Here is a 26388-nt window from a genome sequence, read left to right as displayed (position 1 = left end):
TGAACCACAAAAACAATTTATTCTTGGAGTGTCACATTGCATAAAATAAAATATTTCTGAAAAGATTCACCTTGCAATAGATAATTGTAGACTTTTCAGGTAGTCTTTAATGTATCGGCTCAGTTTGTAGATCATATTTTCGAAGGATTATAATTCCTCAGTGGAAACCATATGCTTGGTTACATTAAGTTTTGTAAAGGATTCATAAATTACAGAAATGAAATAAGTTGAGGGCAAAGGAGATAAATGATTTATCTTAGAGGAACCACATTATAAATAAAAAAATAGAAGTCATGTATAGAAATGTCAGTTAGTTTGTATGAATGTAAATGACAAAATGTGTGCAATGCTCTGGCACTAGATTTTATAATATTAAGGCATCATTTCATTATTTATTGCAGGATTGAACTTCATCTCTAAGACTGTGCATTAGTATTTACTTCTAATTACATGCACCCTCATTTTACATTTAAAATTATTACCGATTCGCTATTAATTTAAGGTACATCAATATGAAATTAGTGCTGAAAAGGGAGTATATTTGATTTTTATGAGTTTCTCCTTAAAATGGAATCTCCCAATTGGGTGTCTGAATTCTGGAACAGCCTTGTTTCCTCCTTGTGAAGAAATTTATCATGGCCTGAATCTTTGGTAGCTAAAGACCATACAAGTATACATTTAATCACCCAGCATTTATATTTGTTTTATCTATAGAGATTTTATATGTACTGTATACAGGAAGAAGTTTTTTCTTTCAGGTTCATGTGTAGATATGTAAATACTTTTATATTTTTACATTATGTAAAATATACAAATATAATATGATACTATATCCAATAATGTATAGCTTTTACTGAAAAAGAGTATTGAATTTGTCATAAAGAAACATAATATTTTGAGATTTTATTATCATTGAGATTATGACCAATTCCACTTTTAAGTTATCTACATGGGTTGAAATTGTCATTATGGACATAATTTTTTATTTGAAGGTTCCTGAAGGAAAATTTTATCAATCAATAGGATAATAAAAAAAATGCAGTGGCTGTTCAGCCGTCACCTGTTGAATAGTCTGGTACTCTAAGCAGTTATGACAGGCACATAGATAGCCAGGCTATTCAGCCATGAACCCATAAGCCATAAACCATCACTGGTTGAATAACCTGGTTTTCTATGCAGCCGTCCAGTTCTGGCTGCGTAGACTTCCATGCTAGTCAACCGTTAATGGCTCATGGGTTCATAGCTGAATAGCCTGGAAGTCTATGTAGCTGTCCCGGCTGCAGACACTACCAGGCTATTCAACGGGTGATGGCTGAAAGGCCACTGCATAAAAAATTATATCAAGACCATTTCAGTTTTGTAATAAAGATTGCCTACTACAGTACTGAAGTCAAGACCACAATACAGTACCTAATGAAACCTACTGTCTAGTTTACTTAGTTTTTTTGAGGCTACCAAAAGCATCTATGGTTGCTTTAGTTCCTGATGGTACAGATGTGAGGGTCGGAGGGGCAACCATGGGCTTGATAATATTACTAGATGGACCTCCCTGATCAAACCTAGACTTTCGTTTCTTTGCTTCCTCTTCTAATGGCTTCTTGGTCCCAGAGATAATATCCACCTATAGAAATGAAATAATTGTAGTATTCTGAAAGGTAATGTTACATTTTCTATATACAGTAATCCCGTGTTTTTTGAGGGAATTACGTTCCTGAAACCCAGCGAAAAGCCAAAACTGCGAATACCCTTTTAGGAATCACTGTACCTGTGGCCACCAAACATCTCAGGTAGGTCATGCACTTAACCACGCCATGCTCTCCACTCACGGCCCAGTAGTCTCACTGATGCACTGTACTGGCATTTACAAACATCATTATTTGAAACTTATCATATTGTAGTATAATAATGGAAAAATGTAAACAGTTGTATACAAAAAAAAAAAAAAATTATTTACAAGTAAATAAAAATTTTTATATTTCGCTGAGGTCGGCAACACCCACATTGCCAGCCTCTCCCTGCCCGGCGTCTGCCCGCAGTCACTCCAGTCCTCTTCCACCCACATTCCTCCACTTGAAGACTTGTATTCTGACAAAAGACACAAATGAATTGTCAGTCTTCACCACATCTCGAGCCATAGCTCATAACACCTCTGAACTTGACCAATAAAACTGTTTTTTTCTGTTAAGGTCATCGCTATTCTTGATCTCTTGGTCACTTTAGAGTCTTTGCTAGTAATATTTGCCTTTGATGAGCTGGCTTATGTCCCGGAGCCATGTGGAACGCACGTGGGAGGACAAACAGTAGCGTTCACAGTACGACAGTACGGGTAGGCACGTGTGGACTGAGGCTTCTTGGAGCAGCGGGTGTCTGAGGCAGGAAAGGGTGATATCTGTTTGCCGCACCGCACGGGAATATAAAAAATGGCGGAAAATTATATATATATATATATACATATATATATACATATACACAGTCAACCCTCGCTTTACGCGGTCCTACTTTACGCGTTTCCACGTTACCCTGCCGAACACGGAATGCTCAGTTTCCACGGTGTGTGTACCCTTTTACGCGGAGAGCGGCGCGAGCAGGGTGCGCACAAGGTTGCCCAGTCATCAAAACATTACCGAGTTCTTCACCCGCCACCCATCACAGCCGGCCCAGGTCAGTGATAATGATAGTGAGGATATGGACTTTGAGGGGTTTGACAAAGAGGCCCTACAAGCCTCTGTGGTGGATAGTGATACAAGTGATACAGGTGAGGGCCAATAATCTGCCCTCTGCCTCGGAACCAACCCCCCGTCCCCGTGTGCCCAGCCATCTTTTCTACTAATGTAAGTGTTAAAAAACCTAGTATTATTGATATTTCTCTTAATTATTAATTGCGTGTGCATACCATCATAAAATTAAGAAGTTATTTTTACTACAACGTAGGTATTGTGTCTGAAAAAGTGGAGTTTGGGGGTCGGCCTGGTCTCTATTTCAATTAATCCCATATGTTATGTTGTTCACTTTACGTGGGCCGCCGTGGGTTCAATTGACCGCGTAAAGTGAGGGTTCAATATATATATATATATATATATATATATATATATATATATATATATATATATATATATATATATATATATACAGTGGGGTATGCTATAACGAATCTAATTGGTTCTAGAACCTTGTTCGTTATAGGATTAATCCGTTCCAGGCCCCCAAATACAACCACTAAACACTGAAAAATATAATATAAAATTGTAAAAATTGTAAAAAAGTGCATAAATATGCATCTAAACCCCTGAAATAAGGAATATCAATAATACTTGTAATAAAAAAACAAAAAATTAGTAAAAAAAAAAATTTTTTTTTTAAATAATGTTTGTTGTAGGAGTTTCGTTCGTTATAGCATTCTCAATTTTATAGGTAAAACCGTTCGTTATAGCATACCCCACTGTATAATAATTTTTTAGTAAAAAATACTGCGAATGGTCAAAACGTCGATTAAAAAACCTGCGAATACACGGGATTACTGTACAGTAATTTTCTTTCACTCTTGTAAACCATTTTTCTTACTCAACAGAACCAAAAACACACTCACTCATTCCTCTATAGCTGCTTTACTATAAATATTCTGCTCTTTGTATCTTCCTTTGCCATTTCATGCTTAACCCATTGGCCCCGGGTGATGTTCCAGAACATCCGACTAGCGCGCCCTGGGTGACGTTCCAGAACGTCTGCCTAGTTTCCCGCCATTTTTATTATTATTATTTGTTTAATTTTTTTTAAATAATTTTGGAAATGTTGATTTTTTTCTCGATTTAACCCCGCGTGGGGGGTACTGCCAGCAGCACCCTACCTCAGGGTTAAGGGTTAACACACTCATGCATTTTGGATGCTGTGTATGTGACATTGAAAATTAGGTATACAAGCATTTTGGTCACCAGGTGTGTCGGTTTACAGATTTTTTTTTCTTCAAATAATTTTGTATGTGTCGATGATGTCTTAAGATTCACACATTTGAATTTACTGGGTAGGCTAGCAGCCAAGCCTAGATTGGATGATGCAAGAGGAGGAAGTAAGTTAAAGAGATGAAAAGGGTATGGATGATGGTCATATTGGAAAAGTAAAGAATAAGGCAGTGCAGTAATGAAAGTGGCAGTCAAGAGCCAACCAGATTTTCATGATGTGGTACAGATGAATTGAAAAAATCTAGATGGATAGAGATTGGTAAAATATGTCATTCAGAAAAAGAGCAGAAAGTGCCTTACTATGGTCAATAATCACTGGTCTACAAAAAAATATTTTTTTTTCTGGCATGAAACCTTTTAACTGTTTTTTACTAACTTTAAGGTGCTGAATCCAAATCTGATCTCAGATTTGCTCCATAACGTAACGTGCCAGAATTTACTGAGCTACCAGAGATTGAGGATATAGACCGGAATTCACCTGTTTCTACTGATGAAGATGAAGAGACTGATCTTTTCAAGCCATCTGGTGAAGATTGTGAAAAGCCAACGTTGTTTACTCAGTCAGAATTGAATGATCTGGTCAGAGATCTAAATTTGCCAAAACAGTCTGCTGAATTGTTAGCTTCCAGGCTTCAAGAGAAACGACTCTTAAAACCTGGCACGAGTGTCTCCTTTTATCGCAACAGAGAAGAGCAACTGCGGAAGTACTTTCATTCATATGACCAGCTTGTTTTTTGTAATGATGTAGAAGGACTTCTTCTCTCCATGGGACTACCAGCATATGATAGTAAGGATTGGAGACTTTTTATTGACAGTTCTAAAAGGAGCTTGAAATGTGTTCTTCTTCATAACGGAAACAAGTATGGTTCAATTCCAATCGGACATTCTGTACAAATTAAAGAAGAGTATGAAAACATTAAGACTGTTCTAGAGAGGTTGCAATACCATGCTCATGAATGGTTAATTTGTGTGGACTTGAAAATGGTAAACTTTCTATTGGGCCAGCAAGGAGGGTACACAAAATACCCCTGTTTTCTGTGCTACTGGGACAGCAGGGCTACAGCAGACCATTGGGTGAAAAAGAATTGGCCACCAAGACATAGTTTGACGCCTGGTGACAAGAATATCATTAACGATCCTCTGGTTGACAGGAAAAACATTGTCCTTCCTCCTCTGCACATAAAACTTGGTATCATGAAGCAATTCGTCAAGGCTCTTGATCATAGTGGAGAGTGTTTCAGATATATATGCTCAACCTTTCCAAGTCTTAGCGACGAGAAGAAAAAGGCAGGGATTTTTGATGGACCTCAAATAAGAACACTACTCAGAGATCCACACTTCCTTGCAACAATGACTGAGGCACAGGCAAGAACTTGGAATGCTTTCTCTAATGTGGTGCGGAACTTCTTAGGGAACAAGAAAGCGGACAACTATCAAGAAATTGTGGAAGAGCTGCTCTTGAGTTTACAAGCACTTGGATGCAGAATGAGTATCAAGGTTCACTACTTACACAGTCACTTGGACGAGTTTCCAGAAAATCTGGGAGAAGTGAGCGAGGAGCAAGGGGAGCGCTTTCATCAAGACATTAAAGTAATGGAAGAACGTTACCAAGGTCGATGGGACTCGAACATGATGGCGGACTACTGCTGGAGTTTGATGAGAGACATTCCAGAAGCTGTACATAAGAGATCGGCCAAAAAGAGGAAGTTTATGTAACTGTAACTTGATCTTAATACTTGCACTATTTCTACCGTACATTAATTGTTTTTTTTCACCCTTCAATGTTACATTTAAATATTATATGTGCATTAACTTTCCAATTTGATATTAACAATTTTTGGTTATAGAAAAATACAAATTATAATGCTGAAAAAATTTATGTATACATGTTTAAACCGTCAATTTTGATCCAAAAGTTTACGTTTCCCAGCAAAAGTGCAATATGGTATATCTCAAAAACCTGATGTGATAGACAAAAACCAAAGTCATATTTGGATTCTGCACCCCAAATTTACTTAAAATCCGTTTAAAAACCTTGTGCCAGAAAAATTGTGTTGACCGGTGTAATAAATGCTCTAAAGCATATTGTGTGATCCATTTCATCTTCAGTAAAAGTAAGTCCCATAAACACCTGCACAATCTTCATTACATAACACATGTTGCCAAACAGCTGTGGCTTTGAGATGCCTAGGCATGTTGCTACCGATTCATGTAATGAAACTGTAAAAGTTATGGGAAAATCATTTCAGTACTCTAATATGATTAAGAAATAAAGGAAATATAATATAAAACTAAAAAAAAAAGAGAGATATGAAGAGCATTAGCGTGAACTGTACTGTGTGAGAGGTAACCGTATGTATGGATGCGTCATGCTCTCCCCATGTGATGTCACAGCATTGCAGCCATGCTTCTCTCAAGTCAGCTAGGGCTTAGCTGGCTGAACTTGTCCACTCTTGGTGTCACCCATAGGATGGTTCAAAGGCAGAGTGAGCTATTTTTTGTACATAAAATGTGTGTTATTGTATTATTATTATTATTATTATTTATTGTTTATTATAGCAATTTTTGCTCATTTTTTACATATATAAAATACACAACAATGAAGGATTGGAAGCTATTCTCTTGTTTTCATTGCTAAATCTAGCTATGACAGTGAAGTTCTCGAGAACAAAGCAAATTTCGTGAAGATATCAACTTCATTGTCAGAGGTATACTGTACACATCCACATCATCTCACACTACACAAGGCCATCCATGTTACATACATACATCAGGACTTGGGGAAACTTAATAAATCTCTGCAGCTCTGAAAGCTTTTAGAATCTAGAACCTTACCTACATCTATTAACACTTTAAATAATAACATCCGAATTTAGTGAAAGTGTATCATAAGTATGATAATTTTACTTGAACTAATTTATTATGAGCTAAAATAAGTAAATCAGCCCTAGAGCAAGACCCTCGGTTTGAGTGAGCTATTCTAAAATATGCATTACACCAACAGTGTAGGCATTCCCTATAGGGATACCCAATGCTCCATGTTCTTGAATAGAGCCAAATGTTCTACACAAGTTTTCCAAGATGTTTGATTCAATATTTTTGAAATTTACCTTTGTCTTATCCTTTCGTTCCTTTTCTCTCTTGTCCATTTCTTCTTTTTGTACTCGTGCTAATTCATCATAATATGACTCCTTACCCCAACAGTGTGGATCATACATATCCTGAAAGAGGGTATCCTCCATTATCAACTACACAAGTTCCCCGCAACAATATGCCATCCTCATTACAGTAATATCTCCGTTAGCTGGATTCCCTCAAAATTGGAACTCCAATCGCCAGAATTGAAATTGGCCCGGAAATTCATTCCCAAAGCCAGAATTTTTAAAAAATTTACGGCTTTGGGAACAATTTCCGAGGTTGAAAATCAAGAGCATTTTCTGAAAATATCTTTAATAAAGACGAAAGCTGACCTGACTCAATTTCGGGTGGAGGTAGGGTGGGGGATTAGTGGGTCTCATGACCTGAAGATGTCTTGAATAAATATGCTAACTAAGTATTTTTAGGGAGATTGTGTTAAGTATAAGTGAGCAAAGTTGTATCCCATCAACATTACATTACATAAGATTTTAAAATATGGAGTGAGAAAACAGAGAGGTGTACGGTTGATTAGAAAGATGGAGTGTAACATGCACCAGTGTTGCCAAGAGATAAGCTCCTCAACAGGTGATCTTTTAATTCACCTCCATGCAGTCACATAACAAGACCCTCACTGGATGCTTGTTGTCTTAATTCCTGTGTGTGTGTGTGAGTGTGTCCCAAACATTCAAAGAAATATTGTTGAGCTTGCTAAGCACATTGTAGGATTTGAAGTTGATGAAGAAAATGTTCAGGAGCAATTAAACAATTACGGAGAAGACCTAACTAATGAAGAACTTATGCAACTTGAACAAGAGCAGGGTCAGAACACAAACACACCAACAGATTACCCCTACCTCACCTTCTCACAAATTTATGACTAAGCATTTGGTAGAAGCCTTTGCTCACATAGAGCAAGTAATGAACATATTTTCTGAGGTAGATCCATTAACAGAACGAAGCATTAAAATTAAATGGGATGTGAAAAACCCAAGTACGTATACAGGAAAACACACAACAAATCAAAACAGACAATGATGTCACCCGCTAGGGTCGTTTAAATATAAAGATAGTATTTTGGTGTGTTCGTCCTGGAGGGTTATTGGGGTCAATTAAGGTAAAAATATCGAAAACATGGGCATCATGTCACTATATATAGCTGGACCACTCAGGGGTTAAGTATTTAGGTACAAAACTCTATTGTAATTATTGCAGTGAAGCCAACATGATGGAATGACAAAGCAAAAAGAAAATTCTCCTTATTTTGATCTGTGGGCATGAAGAGACAAAGAATTATCATGTTAAATAAAATATGAAATTCAAAAGTTAGAACAAAGTAAAAAAAGTATGCAATTAACTCACCAGTGGATAATTTGTCCCCATCTCATCAAGTTGTAAAAGGTCTATTAGCTTCTCATAAATGCCAGGATTTCGAAATTCTTTATTATTTTGAATCTTGGCATTGTAGTCCTTGTTCCCTCTTTGCACCTCATTCAAACACCTATTCACTTTATCCTGGACAAATGGCACAAGAAAGTTACTCTCCACACACTATGAAAATCTTTTTTAATTACTGTACATGTCTTTTTTAATTACTACTCTACATATCTTTTTAACTTAAGTGTTCCCACTTTAATTCATAATAAAGGCCAAGGTACTACTGAAATTAATTTTCATGAAAAAGGTAACTATAAAAATGAGAAAGTATTGATACTTGTTGAGGCTTATGTACAACATTTAATTCTTAAACTAAACTAAAATGTACATTTCTAATATGCCCATTTCAACTAAATATACAAGAAATAGAGCCTTTACTTACTAACAAGCACTTGTACAGTCAGCTTCAGGAATTTGACTTGGGCCTGTATTGACATTTTTGCTGATTTGACAATGTCGCTCTGGTAGTAGAGACTTATGAATGAATATCTAGTAGCCTGTGTCTGGAACTATATAGCCAATTGGTTGACAATAGTTGCCGGTTACGTCTCTGGATGGCGTCTAATTACAATTACAATGTTTCATAATACTATAAGCCTTTCTGAAACATAGGCCTATTTACACTCATGAGAGGTTATCTCTACAAAAACACACCTCCACAAATTCAAAAAACTACAAAGAACTGGCAGTTGTCAAAAAGTCTTGTCCACATGTTGTAATCACAATCTTGCACCTGACATAAAATCCACCTTGTAATATGGAGTAGAGACTGGGCTTGTCAAAGGTTGGGCACAATGCCAAACGATTGGTTTCATCTTATATATTTCTATCACCGAAAGTATGTTATAGCCGCCGTCCTCAACCATTTGCATCTTAAGTCCCAACAACAAAAGAGATTCCAGTGTCATTAAATGAAAGCCCCACATTTTTCATTGCTTGTCTATTTTAAAATTTGCATGCATCTTGAATTACCATAGATTATAAAATTTAATAGACAGGGAGACAACACCCTATTTTTTGGAATTTCTTTATATCTTTTTAGATATTGCACGTTATGCCGTAAGTTTAGTGTCATTGATGACTGCATTATGATATGTATGATATAAACAATGACTAATTTTCCTCCATTACTCTATGAGTCACAGATCCACTGGCCAGGCTTGGTGGGCTATGACAGTTGCCAGTTATTGGTAAATTGTTCAGCTTGTCTATTATGGATTAATGTTTGATGACTGTTGGGTTAATTTATGTTAGTGTCTCATGTGGAATCTCACACCTATGGAAAGATGAAATTTATTTATGAAATGAAAGAATTGAAAATACAAACTCTTAAAATATTACTCAAATATCGGAATCAAATGTTATTAATATTGGTGAGTGGTAGGACTATGATTTTTGTCCATTCATATACAGTGAATACATTTAAAAATACTAAGTCACTTGTAATTTATGACTCAAAGTGAGAGAACTGATCCTATGTTACTACAGTTTTCACAAAAGTCATGAATGTTAATACAGTTGAAGTCCAAAAATCCGGACTGCTTGGGGATTGGATCGGTCCGGATTTTCGGGTTTTCCGGATTCTCAGGCAGTACTTTTAAAATTAAAATTTAAGGAGGAATAAAGAAGAGATGAACAGGTACATTTTGATAGTTTATCCATTAGCAAATAAAGCATGCTTCATTTATCAAAAGGAGCAGTTTTAAAGAAAAATAAAGTCAACACTAGACAAAAATATAAACAAACTGTCTAGTACCATGACGAGTCTTGAAATTCCTAAGCCGTCCATCACTAAATGCGCACTCTGATTTAATGTTCATTTGTTCCTTAAAAGACTTTGCTTTGGCAATAAGCATCGGCCCAGAAATTGCCATACCTTCTGATCGTTTTAACAAAAACCATTCTTGCAACACTTTATCAAGATTTTCTAATTTGGGTCAATGTAAACTTTTTCTTTCAGCAATTTTAATGTAAGGCTCAGAAGAAGCTGTGAATTCTAGAATTTTTTTCTTTGCCTTTTTTATATCATAAATTGTAGACTTTCCAATGTCGTATGTTTCCATTAGAACAGTATTGCTCACACCACGTTTTAGTTTCTTAATTATTTCAAGTTTGTCACTCAATTTCAATGTGTTCTTCTTTCTCTTCACACAACGAAGTTTATCTACTTTAGGGGCCATTATTATGGGCTTGTACTCTGTACATGAAAAGAGTAGGACTTAAAATTACATACGTTGTCAGTTTGACTGCTTGTTTTAAAGTGGCGATCGAGTGGTCGCTTGTTGTCGCTGTGCAGCTGTGGCATTCACGCATGCACACATACACACAAAAGATTTATAGTGCCTCAAATTTTACATTTCAGTTCAAGCTAATTACAAAACTAACAAAATTAGCTACCTATAATTTACAATTACTTTTATTATTAGAATTATGTAAATTAATTTTTTAAAGCAACTCCATTCATTCACGTAACCCACAAAAGCCCGCTAAATTTAAAAAGTTTGAGTTTTCGAAAAGTCCGGATTCTCAGGTGGTCCGGATTCCTGGCATCCGGATTTTTGGACTTTTACTGTAACATTATGTGAGGAGTCGTTTGCCTTCATTTTTTTCTTTTGCAAATTATGTTCATATGTGGTTTATTTATCACACATAGAAAATGTTTCCAGGTATTTTTCACCAGCACAGGCAGCTCCCCATCTACATGTATTTGGTAACTTTGTGTAAATTTGTGATTAAGTTGTTAGTCTTCAAACTAAGTTGATATTACAATCTGGGTAGTTTAAGCTAGAATATGAATGTATAAATGAGGGAGCTATTGCAATATTTATTATTACAACCCATACACACTACTAGTGCAATCATGTAAAATGTTATACATAGTATATATTTTTAATAAAAACTATACTGTTATTCACAACCCACCAAGGCTGGCCAGCAGGTCTCGTAGAGTAATGCAGGAAAAAGTAGACAATGTTTATATCCAAATCCCTAACTGGGAACTACTGTACTGTCAATGAATTAGCTTAATTGTTCCAGACACAGGCTACAAGAAATTCATTGATATACATTATCTTTATTACCAAAATGATGTTTCCAAATAAGCAAAAATATCAATATACTACCCTGAACTGAATTCCCGCAGCCGGCTGTGCATTTGGTTTGATAAACTTGTTACATGGATACAAGAACTTTTACACAAGACAGTAATTCTTTAAATGTCAACACCATATCAGTAAAAGTAGTGTACCACCAAAAGGTGTTATTCTTCTGTAGTACCTTGGCATTATGAGCACTGTGAATTACTTTAAGAAATTGCAAAAGTATGATGGTACCTATCTCAACATGAAAGACATGCAACCTACCAGTTCAAACATCAATTGAAATTTGTATCATAGATACAATTAAATATACCAAACAGCTATTATGAGTAAAATGTTCATAATAAAACAAAAACTAATTTAGATGGGTATTTTAGATACTGTGTACTATACAAGGTACAACAACAATGAACAGATTATTGTACTGTACAGGTACAATGATCATTGTCAATACTCTGGTAATGTTTCTTTGTACAAACCCTCAATAACTCGGCATTTGATAGCTCTGAATTTCATATAATGTAACTCGGCATGGATATGGTCTCGAAATGTATTAGTATACAGAAACTAAGGAAATGCGGAGATTTGTAAAATTATCTGGGAAAATCTCGGCATATCTGGCCACCTGTATCACCTACCATGCCTCTGTGTCACCTAGCATGCCTCTGTGTCACCTACTATGCCTCTGTGTCACCTACCATGCCTGTGTCACCTAACATGCATCTGTGTCACCTACTATGATGCTTTATTCTTTGCCTGCAGTGTTTGTAAGTGTTACCTTTTTTATTTAGTAATTACATGTACACATGTATGGGTCGATAATTTGTTATTGTTGTATTTTTGTAGGGGGGGGGGAGTGCCTTGATGAGTCAGAATTTGGGATAACCCAGCAAGGCCGGAGCCCCATATGTGCCGAGTTATCAAGGGTTTACTGTACTTTTGCTTTCTTTCAGATATAAATGATAACTAATGGTACTATACTATGTCTTTGCTTTGGGATGGCTTAGTAGCACATCCCATATTTTACGGTATATAAGACACTTTTTTGTCTGAAAAATGGCAAAAAAAATCACCCTATGTCCTATATGTGAAGTTGTGGTCTCCAGTAGGCTAAATTCCACCAAACCCAACTCCAGAATTAAAAATATATTATTGCTTGTTTAAACACATTATTATCACTTTTAATTAAGAAAATAATTATTGTAAATATAAAAGCTCAATTTATAACTACTATACTGATGATGATAACCTGAGACGATTAACGTCCATGCGGCAGACACCCAACTCTTCAGAGATAGCTAAGCAGTAACCATTTCTGAACTTTTACAAGCATTACAATCTATTAATGCCTGATACAAATGAAGATTTACAGATAACTTTCTTTACACATTTGCATCTGTTAACATCACTGGCGGCATTGTAGCCAGGTTAGACGTGTCACTGTAACCACCAGGCTACTGGGCCTAGCTGTGAGGTGTTATAATTTTGTTCAACTCATTTTTTCCGGTAGATATACGTAATTTCTTCATTTATTTTTACTCAGTTACATGCACACACATCCTAAATATTGTGAAAAAAGTAAAAGTAATAATTTTCTTAAGGGCAAACACATAAAGGGAATATACATTTCTTTGCACACGAGTTAGCTGGCTCAGTGGGGGAGCAGGAGGAGGGCGCAGCTTGTGTGGGGGAGCATTGCTAGGGAATCAGCGGATAGAAGTTCACCATACTACTGAGTCTTAGTGATAGAGCAACTTGCATTCATGCTTTCCTTCCCCATGTCAGCCATCCAGATTTTCTAGCATTAGGCCACAGTTCAGCCAAACTCCATGACAGAACCCAAGAGAGGAGAGAAGGTTCAGAGCCGCCTTGACCAAAATATGGCTCCACTATGAGAATTCCAGAATCAATTCTTCATAATTGGAGGAAGTCACAAAATAAACTTGTTAGTCCTTGAGGAAAATTTCAGAAAGATCCTGAATAAACATGCTTAATTGGGCTTTCTTTATCCCAATGCTTGTTCATCTCAATATGGATATTCTGAGAGTATGGGCTAGATACTAGTGATGTCACAGTTGTTAGATTTCAAAGCTCTGCAGTTGTGGTTTTCAGGAAGTCACAACTGCATGGTTGTGGTTGTTTGGTTTAAATTTAATCTTGGATTAATGCTGTAACCTGTGTGAACTTTTCAACTTATCTTCCTATGACTTTTCCCTGACTTGACTTAGTAGAATATAACTTGTATTGCTGAAATTCTTGTAAGATAGCAATTAATTTAAGTATAAACATCCCATAGTTTGCACTAAACATAATTTTTTTGGTAATTAACGTAGTACATTTGAATACAAGTTGTACATTAAAGTAGTCATATTTTGCCCCAAATTCTGGCTTTTTAATGGGGAAAACAAGAGGTTTATGAATATGTTCATCAGATTGTCCAATACAATACTACAGGTTGTACCTTTCTAGTCCGGCATTCTGTGGTCCGGAACGATTTCAGTTTGCCCAATAGGTAGATAGGCAGCTATTTTTTTTTTTTTACTTATCTGAATTATTATTATTATTATTATTATTGCAGGAGTATTACAGTTTCGCCCCTCAGGCTCCAATGTGGGTCAGTGACCTGTACCCGGGTGGGTTAATCCCCGTAAAAAACAACAACAACAAAGCCGGGAGAAATTAAGGTTTGTTTACATCCGGCAGTTCGGATCTCTCTCTCTGTTTGTCTATACAGAGTAAAACATTTAACCCTTCAATATATATGAACAGTAAATAAGTGTTGCTTTCATTTTCTTTTGTAGAGTAATGACGATATGTTTTCACATGTGCGCACTACATACGGTATGCGATCTCACTTTTTTCTTTAACATTAATGGTTAGCTACTTATATTGTTCCATTTATTAACATTAAATAACATTACTTCAAACAACCATATTAATTTTTACATTAATTTTACTACAGCTACAACCAGGGTCTTATTTTCTTGTTTTATATGTAGAACCAGTCAGTCACTGGTTTTGTAAACATTAACGAAAACAATGCCGGCAGCCGTCTCGTCTCCTCGTGTGTTTTAATATTCCACGAATTATTAATGAATTGTATTGGTCATTTTGCACACACAAACATTAATTCAATAAAAAAAATTAGAAACATTAATTAAAACATATATGAACAGTAAATAAGTGTTGCTTTCATATTCTTATGTAGAGTAATGACGATAAGTTTTTCACATGTGCGCACTTACCTACGCGCAGTCTCACTTGTTTTCTTTAACATTAATGGTTTGCTACTTTTATTGTTCTATTTATTAACACTAGATAACATTACTTAAAACTACCATATTAATTTTTTACAATAAATTTTACTACAGCTACAACCAGGGTCTTATTTTCTTGTTTTATATGTAGAACCAGTCAGTCACTGGTTTTGTAATCAACAAAAACAATGCTGTCTCATTTCCTCGTGTGTTTTAATATTCTAGGTATTATTAATGAATTGTATTGCTCATTTTGCACACATAAACATTAATTCAATAAAAAAGACATTCAGTAATAAACAATAATGAATCTTTAGTACATAAGAGAAATGACGCTGTTTACACAATTGTGCATGCCTAAACGTTGGTGGACCGCTCAAACCCGTCGAAATTCGAGCTTCCGCCGTCAAAATTTTAAATTATGTGTTTTTTTTTTTTTGTGTCCAAATAAAAAACGTTGAATTAAAAACTTGAGAAATTTGAGAGGCTAGTGTACGACATTTAACCCTTCAATATGTCTTCAAAGAGACCACGAAGCAGTGAAAGTGGTGCTAACGTAAGCGCAAGTCACTTTCTGTCCAGGAAAAGGGTGAATTTCCATGGTCCGGCACCGGTCAGGTCCCGAGGTTGCCGGACTAAAGAGGTACAACCTGTACTACTATTTTACACCATGTATGAATAAGGTCACAAATGGTCACCTGTAATTAAGCAAGTTACTAAAAAACATTGTTCAGTGTATCTATTATTGTAGCATATTGCATATAAAGGTAACACAGTGGTTGGAGGGCCCCACTGCCCAATGAATTTCTCAGTTCTCAACCACCATTTGTGATTACCGCGACAACATGTGAGTTCGTGTGGTTGTTTCGGTTGTGATAATTATATAGCTGTATAATCTATGCGGCTGCTCTGCAGTTGCGAAGCTTTGTGACATCACAACTAGATACACACCTCACCTGCCAAAACACAAGGTAAGGCGATTTTGGGGCGACTTATGGCTTTTTCTGGAAAGTGGAAACTAACGTGCTTAAATGGTAAAATTAGTCTAAATTCTTGAGAAAATACTGTATACTGTATATAAAGGATTTAAAACTTAGACACAGCATAACTGACATTTTAAATACAGTGGTCCCTCGGTTAACAAACACAATTCGTTCCACAGAGTCGTTCGTTAACTGAAGATTTCGTTAACCGTCGTAAATCGGGGAGCAGTTGTATTCTAAAAAATTTTCATTTCAAGGGTCATTAATTAACACTTATTATTAAAATTATTAATTACTCAGCATTTAAAAAGTATACAATTGTATGAAATTTGAACAAAATCCAGTGGCATACCCAGAAATTTGCCAAAGGGGGCAACTTTGAACAAAACATACCGAGGTTACATTATTGTTGAAACATGTACGAGATAATTAATATTTTTCTGTGTGTTCATGACGAGCTTACCATTTAATTAGTGATGTCATTATTTTATTTATTTTGTTATCGTTATAAATTATTTTATATTGTTAAAAATGGTTTATTTGGCATAACTTATTAGCTCAAGGGGAGGGTGATAACCCCTGTTGCTCCCCTCCTCTTTGGTATGCCTATGTATACATGAGGTGCATAAGTAAAACTTAAAAAATTTACCAGTACAGATGAACAGAAAACAGTGTGGCTCCGAGTATGAAAATCCATTATGGCTGATCTCTGGTAAACATAAACAAACAAGAAGGCCAACGCTGAATATAACTTGTTATAGCTGCTGGTATTTCACTTCCCCATTGATTGGTCAATAAAATTACCAAACCATCACATTGCTTCAACCTAACTAGTAGATTATTGTTGTAGCAGAATATAATTTGTTAAATAGCTACCAGCATTTCTATCCCCCCATTGATTGGGCTTTGTTTTTTTTTTATTATCATTTTACTACTTATCAGCTTGCTAGCCGTTTGGGCATTTGGTCCATTCTACATACTAAGAAATTTACTTGTCTGGTGTTATTACAGGAGGAAACCTATGATATTTAGTAGTTACATTGGAAAACACCCTTCTCACTCGAACTCGTGACAATAATGAGTGGTGAGAGATACTGTAACACACATTACCGCTGTACCACCATGAGCGTTATGGTATTTTCGGTCGAGTATCAACACCCACAGTTAATTAGTTATGTTTCTACAGAAATTGCCTCAGTCTAAGTATTATGAATCTCACTTTGAAATACTGTACAATATACAGTACCCGGTAAGTCCTACTTAACGAATTGCATGTGTTCTTGAAAAAAAAAATAGCAATATGCATTCTCACTAAACGAGTCCAATTTTCCAATAGGATCCCACAGAATAGATTGAGATGTATGGATTCTTACCCATACAAGTTATAAACTGACACTAAATATGCTGAGTAAAAGCTTCAAGCATACCAAGACTAATGCACAAAATTAAAGTTTTCATTCTGTTGGCAACTTATAGCATAAAAAAAAAAAAATCTGGAAAACTCTCCATTTGCTTATTCATATGTATTGAAACACTTAATACAGTAAAAGATATTTCAAATTTGTATACTGCGCACTACATAGTCCAGTACCTGTATTGGTTCTTATAATAGAGATGATGCAAATGTTTACCTGTAAGTGCTGGGGACACTTTCCAGGTGGTGGTGCAGGTAACTTGACCCCATGGGTTTTAAGTTTTGTTTTGTCATCCTCGCCCTCATCTGTGCCTGTGTCCATGGGTTCCGAGTTCAATACTGAAACATAAGAGACATTGTGTAGGTGTGTATGTCAAAAGGCTGCATTTTCTGGCCTTCCCCAAAAATAAATATAAACAATGTTGTTCTGTGGATGACCCTTTCTTCCTTTGTTACTTCATTTAATTTTAATACATTCACATTACAGACATTACTTAACCTTTAAACTGTGGCATGCATCAAGATTTCCGGACTACTGTCTTAAAATTATGTGTCAAGATCACAGTAGTTTTCTATAGTATTTCCACGCTAACCTGGCCCATAAGCCCCGCCCCTCGTCTATACTGTAGCTACAATTAGCCAACTGGTTCCCCCGAGCATTCTACCTCCCACCGGACTGCGCATATATAAGCGTGTATTTATATCGACCTTTTCTAATAAATATTTAAAAATTTCTAACATTCTCTCTGAAGTGCTAATGCCTTGAAATGACTTGCATTTTGACAGTCCAGATATTAACATTATTTTAGCTATAAAAGGCCTGCTTACCAATTGTAAACACATTTACTTTGAATTTTCTATGAACCAATCAGCTATTAGTATAGAAGAGAGGCGTGGCTTATGGGCTAGGTTAGCGCGGAAAGGTTATAGTGTATCACGTGTCAGTAGACCTCATCACACTACCCATGCTTCAGTAGGACTTTCAGTTGCCTTTCAGTCATCATCGAAAATGAATGTTCATCACTATTAGTGGTAGTGTGCTCTCTAGCACCCCTGTTGTCACTTGTCCACATTCTAACTCAAAATATTCCACAACAGCAAAACAAAGGAAAATTAAATTCTTCATACTTTTGCAGACATTTCTTTAATACCCTGTATGTAGTTTTAAAAGATTTTTTTTATCTTATTTTTATGCACACAACAGTAGCCAGGTTTACCCATAGTACAGTTTAAGGGTTAATGGAATGCCACGTATTTCTTAACAAAATTTTGAAAGAATTAAGATTCCCCATTACTCTTTCTTATCACATATACTGTATATAACTACCTTCTCCTTTTCTTTGAATTATAATAATTATGACTTCCACACAAACCACTTCTTTTGTCATACTGCAAATAAAAGCACACATATAAATGTGTTCAAAGGGAAATAAAGGGGGAGTATGAGAGGATGGATGGGTCCTCTTGTTGAATGCCGAGTAACCAAAAAGTAAGATTTTCAACAGTAAATAAATTAGTTTTTTTACATTCATTATTTTTCAACCCTGATTATGCAGAATATACACTGGATGAGACTTACATAAATGGCATCCATCTATGACAGGGGTCACCAAACTACAGCCCGCGGGCTGGATCGCAAGTCCTTCCCCAGCTCGTGGTGGCTCCGCCTATGCTCTGACGTTACCAGAGCTTTCGTTCTGGCTTGCAAGTATTGAACAGAATGATTATGCGGCCCGCGCTCGTCATTCTTTCAGTTATCCGGCCCACTGTGAAAAAAGTTTGGTGACCCCTGATCTATGAGTATACTGTGACAATGCAATACGGTACATTCACACGGTACATTCACATGGTCAAAAACCCGGTGTCATTAAACACTTACTGTCATCTGGTTCCTCCTCTTCTCCATCTCTGTCTATATCTTCCCCATCCTCATCATCTTCATTTGCATAAGAAACTAGTCTGCTAAGCTGTAAGAAGTAAACTAATATTTAGTCTGTCATAGAATATAAATATACAGTACAGTACAGTACACATACAGTGGTCCCTCGGTTAACGAGCACAATCCGTTCCAGCAGGTTGCTCGTTAACCGAAAAACTCGTTAACCGAAACCATTGTTTCAATGGGTTTTTGGGTTATTGGTTCCAGCTCACCGAAAATTGCCTAAATTCAACAAAAAAGGTAGAAAAGTACACTTACTTTGAGGTGTGTATGTAGAAGGCTCCTGGATGATGATGATGATGATGATGATGGGAATTAGAATGGGGGTGGAGGAGAAGGGAGAAGAGAAGGCATTGGGGTGGAAGAGAAGTCATTCCATGGCACCATTTCACCCATAAAATTTTACTTCTCTTGGTGTAATTCAAGATTATTTTCTTTAAATCAACACTGCACTGCATTATATATTGTCAATACCCGGTATGTAAAATAAATTTCAAAATGACCAATAATTTGCTTGGAAACACAGATAAAAAGCATTTAGTTGAAGAGAGTCTCAAGCAAGATGTTACCTCCACTGAAAACAGAGAGACTAACGCCTGTCTGGTGTGTTAACAGGCTGGATGGCACGCCAGAAACTAGATTCTTTACCTTCAATTATGTTCAATAATTGTTAAAATGACTAAACAAGTTAATATTAAACTTTTAAAATTATTGACTTGTATAAACTTCTTGATATTTACTAAAATAGTAAGGAATTTAAACCCTAAAACCGATTACTGTATTGGCGGACTAATACTACAGCTGGTGGACCGCCAAATGCAAGCGAAAACATGTTGAAGTAGGCTCGTAAAAAACTCGTTAATCGAGGGATTGCTCGTTAACCGAAGTTAAGAATCTTATGGAAGGTAAATCGTTAACCGAGGCGCTCGTTAACCGAGGGATCACTGTACTGTATATCCAAATATGTCTGTCTGTGATACATTGTTTGTGGTAGGGTCTGTGTTGTATCTTAGGTTGTATCATACAGTAATATAGTGGTATCGTTACTTTACCCCTTTTACTACTTTTATACTGCATGCTTAAAATTTATATAATTACTTAATTAAATTTCCTGGAAAATATAACATCAGATAAAACAATGTACGTATACTGTACAGTATATCAAATCACAGGCACACTTAATAATCGTCCCCTATTATCCATTACCTTATTTCTGCCTTTTGTTATTCTATCAACACTTAATATGGTCACACTTTGAGTAGCTACATTATATCATGAACATTAGCATGTATTGTTGTCAGTGCTGTAAATGGTAAGCAAAGAACCCTGCCCCTGTCCAAAGTTCATTGTTTGTCATCAAGTTGCTATAATACATCCATTCTTACTGCTAACTTACAGTTCCATTACTTTCTTTGATGCAAAGGAAACAATATATCACTTGCTGGTTGTTTTGTATAAATAGTTGAAGGGTTTTGCTAAAGCTAATGGTAATTTACAACAGATGCACAAAATATAACAGGGTCTTAACCAATAAGGTGCTGATGAAATTTATGACAAAGCTGATGCTAGTGTATGTGGCAATGATGGGTGTTATGCATCATTATGAATGCTGTTGGAAGTACTGTCACTTGCTTGCATTATGTTATTTAAATTTTTATATTTTGAAAACAATGTTGAAATGAATCAATGAATTTTAAATTGAATCATGTTCTCTAATCTGTCAGGGATGCTGGAAGGTAAGACCCTAAAAACAAGCACTATAAACAGAGGACCCACTGTAGAACATATATACTGTATCTGTACCACATTAAAACTTCTTATTGACATATACAGTACTGTATGCATTATGAAATATTTAGTAAAATAAAACCATTTAAATACCTTCTTCTGTGGTGTGTTTGTGCCAGAGCCTCCTGATTCTATACTGAATGGAGTCCCTCGACGACTTCCTTCTTCACGTAGTTCTGAAATTCTAGTCACCCCCATGGGAGAGGACTTGTGAGAGGTGTCATCACTCATATGGTCATCATCGTCACCTTCAGAGTCTGTGTAGTTTGCAGTGAGTTGACCCAGAGACATGATGTTTGAGCTGAAGTAAAGAATTAAAAAATACAATACCCTATACTGTACAGTTACATGAAAACACAATATGTATAGTGTGAATATTAAAAAAAATATATGCTCATGAACTTTCACTTACTATAGTAGAGACACCTATACTGTCCCACTTGACGAACCTAAAACTCAACTAAGGTTCACATGAAAATATGAATTGATGATGGGGATTACTCTGGAATGGAGGTGCACGTTAACTACCATAGTGAGTTCGCAACTTTTGATTTTTTTTGTGAAGATGATAATTTCTTTCTTACCTCGAGAATAACCTCCCCGAGTATTTTTGACCACCAGTTTGCTGAAAAATCCCATCCAAAAACAAAATTTAAGTTAGCAGTATACATTTACATGGCACTTGCTTAACCCTTAGGCCTCAGGTGATATTCCAGAACGTCCGACCAGTGCGCCCCGGGTGATGTTCCAGAGCGTCCGCCTATTTTCCCATAATTTTTTTTATTATTATTTTAGGAAAAGTTTATTTTTTTATCGATTTATCCATGCGGGGGAGAGGGGCCCTGCCAGCAGCACCCTAACCCGGGGCTTAAGGGTTAAAAGTGCCCTGTAAATGCATGCTGTTAATAAAATAAAATAATAAAATAATAATTGTGCATGGTGGAGTAATTGTATAGTCAGCCCACCACTCATGCGCATTAGGCTGCAGTACCAATGGTCATCAATGTTTTGCATACGGCTGCCGTTTAGGTTAGGTTTATATGTTATTCTCCCTGTAGTGTTATGATGAACTGCTTCCTTAGTTTTAGGGGAAGACTCTTGTCACAAGATGGCACTGGCCATCAGTCAGTCTGGGGTATAACTGGCTGGTCTTAGTACCATAGTATGTGGAGCCCTGTGATTGGTCCTGGTGGGAGGTGGAAAATCTGGTGTGGTCCAGAGTTAGTTACTGAGTATAAGCAGGGAAGTCAACATCTGGTCTCCTGTCTCCTAAACCATAAGTATCGAGTGTTTGTGTACTCTTATTGCTCCAGACCCCAGAGTTATTATATCTTATATGGTGATGTTTAGGATGTATTATTATTATTAATATGGTGATGTTTAAGATTTAGTGGTTAAATATTATAGTGTGATGGTTAGGATTTAATATTCATTTATTATTACTCAAGTTTTCTGATTTCTTCTGTTGTATTTATTTTGTAAAAAATTCTGTCATCAGCTTAGGTGTACTTTTGTAAATAAATAGTAAGTTAGAACTTTAAAGGTAATTTTCCTTATTAAACAGACTGAAGAATTTGTTATGGCAGAGGCAGGTTAAAAACTCGCTTTGTAACGTAACAGTAGCTTAAAGAAAACTATGCATTTGCACAAGAAACAAATAGCAGATTTATGTTCAGTACATCAAAATTACCCTAAAAAAAGTTTCCTTGTCGCTGAACTTCATTGGACCTCAAAACGAATATTTACCAAATGCTTTTTCAAGCAGAGTGGTACACTTATGGAATGGTCTACCAGCTCAAGCTGTGGAATCATGAACAGTATACTGGGTTTCAAAATAGACCTTGACAAGGAGGGATTCTACATAGGCCACTGGCCTTCTTCCCTAGGCTTGGCCACCTCTTGTGGGTGGTCATTAGGTAATTAAGGTAAATTGCAAGGCAGTGGATATTTTGCAATGACCAGTAAGTTCCTACTAACGCTATTATACAGTGAGTGTGCCTTGATTGGCTAATTGTCAATTAACGGTGAACAATGAGAGAACTATATTCGACTGTAACTCTGGCGGCATTTGGCGTTTAGATAATTATTGATGACTGACCTGCAACTGATTTTTCATAAAAAAAAAAAGTTGAAAAAAGCCACAACTTCATTGTTTTTACAGTGGACACTGTTGTAGTTTGTGCAAATGTGCTAAAAAGTGCTTATTTCTAAATTAAACCTAACCTAACCTTAGTGGGTATGAAAAACAGACCTCACCAACCGAACCAAACAAACCTACCTAACCTTACCTAACTTCCTTACCGGAGGGCTCCGCCCCCTAGACCCCCCGGTATATTAAACGTAAACAACTTACTATGATATGGTGTAATTTTATGTTTTTTGTGGATGTGAGAGTAGTCGCCTGCATCGGCGTTTATTCCAGCACGTCATATACAACAGACTTTACACACAAACCCAGTTCAATTTCACAGTATTGCTGTGAAAACTACTTTCTTAGAAAGATGTTCATAAATAAAAATGTACAATACTGGGTTTATTCTTGGTATTTTCAAGCCGAGTTCCTTTATAAGCACTAGAACTGTAGCACAAGACCGGCAACAACCTTCACACGCCATACTGAAAATGAAACTGGTGCAGGAGAGGCTAGCGCGGCAAAGAGCGCGGCTGCATTACCGACGGGAAGACAAAGTAGTGTGTGCCTGGGTGCCTAATTAGCAACAAAACGAAGCATTTTCACAAGAAATGATTATCATATCAGGACTCGCAGATGAAAATAAACAGTACATCAAATAACTCGTCCAAGGGTCAGTCGTCAATATTAACCAGTATTTTTGCATTAGTGTACACAACTTTCCTACCCTAAATCTATTATCATATTCGAATAAGATGTCTAATTTTAAGGTAATTTTCTTCTATTACATTACCGTCGCAAAGGTATAATAACAGAGATAGCGCATGCCAGATATTTCTCTATTTTCTTCCATTAATCTTCTGCCATTATCGCCTACCTCACCTCCCCCCTCTGCATGTTTACATAAAAAATCGTCATGCGCATGCGTTCCTGCACACGTCACGCGGCCAATCAAAAGCATTTTTTTTCACTAATTAAAATAATTTGTGGTTAATTCGCGGTATTTTTGGCCCAATCAGATTCGATTTTTATTTTGGGTCTCTCCTATTTCAAAATTCAAATTCATTTCCGACCTTGGAAGTCTGCGATGGATGTCACTTTAATTATATGGAGTTGATTGTGCGTTTTTAGGAAAAACGAACAAGCTATATTATTTTTTAGATTTCAATGGTGTTCTCCCAACCTCAGTAAAGTGTCTTAAGTATAAGAACGAGTGTAAATATAGTCAAAACCAACATGTGTGGAATTGTGGTAACTCGTTCCTTATTCCCAAGACAAAGAAGAGACGTTGGTGTTCGTACACCGTCAGTGATTACAAAGGAAAATTTTTAGGAAAGTGCCATTTTCACTTGTACTAATCTCGGAATTGAACAACGAACCAGAACCACACCAACACGATAAGAAATAAGTGATTCCATCATATGGTGAGTTAGGTTAGGTTAGGTTTATATGCCTGTTTTTATAGTGTTTTTTGGGTGTATTTTGTATTCAATTGGCCATAATTTTGGTCGGAAAACACCCCACCCAAAACCCCTGATAACTAAAAAAAAAACCCAGGCAATTTCCTACGGAAATCAAGGTCAAAACCAACAACTCACACAAAAATACACTAGAAAAACATAGTTTTGACTTTCTAACAGAGTTGTGTACACTAATGCAAATTTACCTTTATTTCGTCGTCGACCATTGTGTAGCTGTAAACATACCCAACCATATTTTTGTTGTGTATGTTGTGTATAGAGAAGTCGACTTGTGAAAGAGACCTAGGGGTACTTGTAAGCCAGGACCTACGGCCTAGAAAACAGTGCGTTAATGTTCGAAATAAGGCAAACAGAGTACTGTATTGGGTTTTATATCTAGAAGTGTAAGTAACAGGAGTGCAGAGGTCTTATTGCAACTATATCTTGCGCTAGTCAGGCCGCACCTAGATTATGCGGTTCAGTTCTGGTGCCCCTATTATAGAATGGATATAAAATCACTAGAGTCGGTGCAGCGAAGAATGACAAAAATGATTCCGGGACTTAGAAACCTTCCATATCAGGATAGGTTAAAGAAACTTAACTTGCATTCCCTAGAAAGACGAAGAGTGCGGGGAGATATGATAGAAGTATTTAAGTGGGTGAAAGGAATCAATAAAGGGGATATAGATAAAGTTCTTATAATATCCGAGCAGGATAGGACTCGGAACGGATTCAAGTTGGATAAGTTTAGGTTTAGGAGAGATAGGAAGAAACTGGTTCACAAATAGGGTGGTGGACGAGTGGAACAAGCTTAGCAACTTTGTAGTAAGTGCGGGAACTCTGGAAAGTTTCAAAAGGAGGCTAGATAGATTCATGGATGATAGAGAGTGGTAGTAACTCTCGACAGGAGCTGCCATGCACAGGCCAACCGGCCTATTGCAGACTCCTTATTTTCTTATGTCAATTTACCATTATAAAAGAGGCGACATTTATTACCTGTTAGAACCTGACCCAACCAACCAAAGAACCCTACCTAACCTTATCTAACTTCCTAGCCGAGGGGGGCAGACCCCCCTCTCCATCATATTAAACAGAAAGTACTAAGCCAATCAGAGTGCACTCACGGCAAAATGGCGTTAGTAGGAACTTAGCCAGTCACGGTAAAATACCCACTGTGAATAACTAACCATTAGGCATTTCTCCAAACATTCATTATCACTACTGTATTCAAACTTGCAAAACTTATTTTTGCTTTGTTTTTCGTTTTTCATGATTAAATCAGTTGCTGCTGTTTGTAGAAGAATTAATATACTGTAGTACTTCGTTTATTTTTGGTGACCTTATATTTACATCATCTTTTCTTTTTTCTTTCATCCCCTTCACTTTCTGTCGTTTGGCTTCTTCAGTTTAATTTACTCTATTGCTTAATTTCATTCGCCTTGTCTTGAGGTGCCTCAAATTGATGAAAGTTGAATATGTATAATGGACAATATTGAATGATAGAAAATCACCTGCTTGCTGTTTCTGTAAGCTAAACAAACCACCAGTGACCAAGGCATTAATTCAAAGAATTGAGATATGCACTTACATATTCTAGTGTTGTATCCTGGTCCTTCAATTGATGTAGATGCAATTAATTCACCACCAGGTCAACAGTATAAGGAATTAGCTGTTGAGACAAACATGGAACTAAGAAACGCTGGATCTTCTCCCTCCACTTTGTCTCACAATAAATATAAACAAACGTGGTGGCAACATCTCGAAATTCAGGTGAAGAGCAAGTTACAGGC

At 36.5% G+C, this 26388-nt stretch overlaps 1 protein-coding gene across 2 annotated transcripts; it reads right to left on the bottom strand.

The window, feature by feature from the left end:
* Positions 1-26388, bottom strand: LOC121878320 (SAP30-binding protein-like). Of its 2 annotated transcripts, XM_042384442.1 has the most exons (7): positions 26187-26377; positions 21101-21308; positions 19160-19247; positions 17498-17619; positions 8454-8606; positions 7067-7177; positions 1-1621 (listed from the first exon to the last, which is right to left on the bottom strand). In XM_042384442.1, the coding sequence occupies exons 2-7, from the start codon at positions 21296-21298 to the stop codon at positions 1433-1435; spliced, it is 861 nt and encodes a 286-aa protein (XP_042240376.1). In that variant the 5' UTR covers positions 21299-21308; positions 26187-26377; the 3' UTR covers positions 1-1432. The 2 variants fall into 2 exon arrangements, with proteins under 2 accessions (XP_042240376.1, XP_042240377.1); XM_042384443.1 differs by lacking the exon at positions 7067-7177 and having other exon boundaries at positions 26187-26388.

Source organism: Homarus americanus, unplaced genomic scaffold (genome assembly GCF_018991925.1).
Source record: "Homarus americanus isolate GMGI-L3 unplaced genomic scaffold, GMGI_Hamer_2.0 scaffold41027, whole genome shotgun sequence".
NCBI classification, from domain to species: Eukaryota; Metazoa; Arthropoda; class Malacostraca; order Decapoda; family Nephropidae; genus Homarus; species Homarus americanus.
This window is presented reverse-complemented; position numbering and strand designations above follow the sequence as displayed.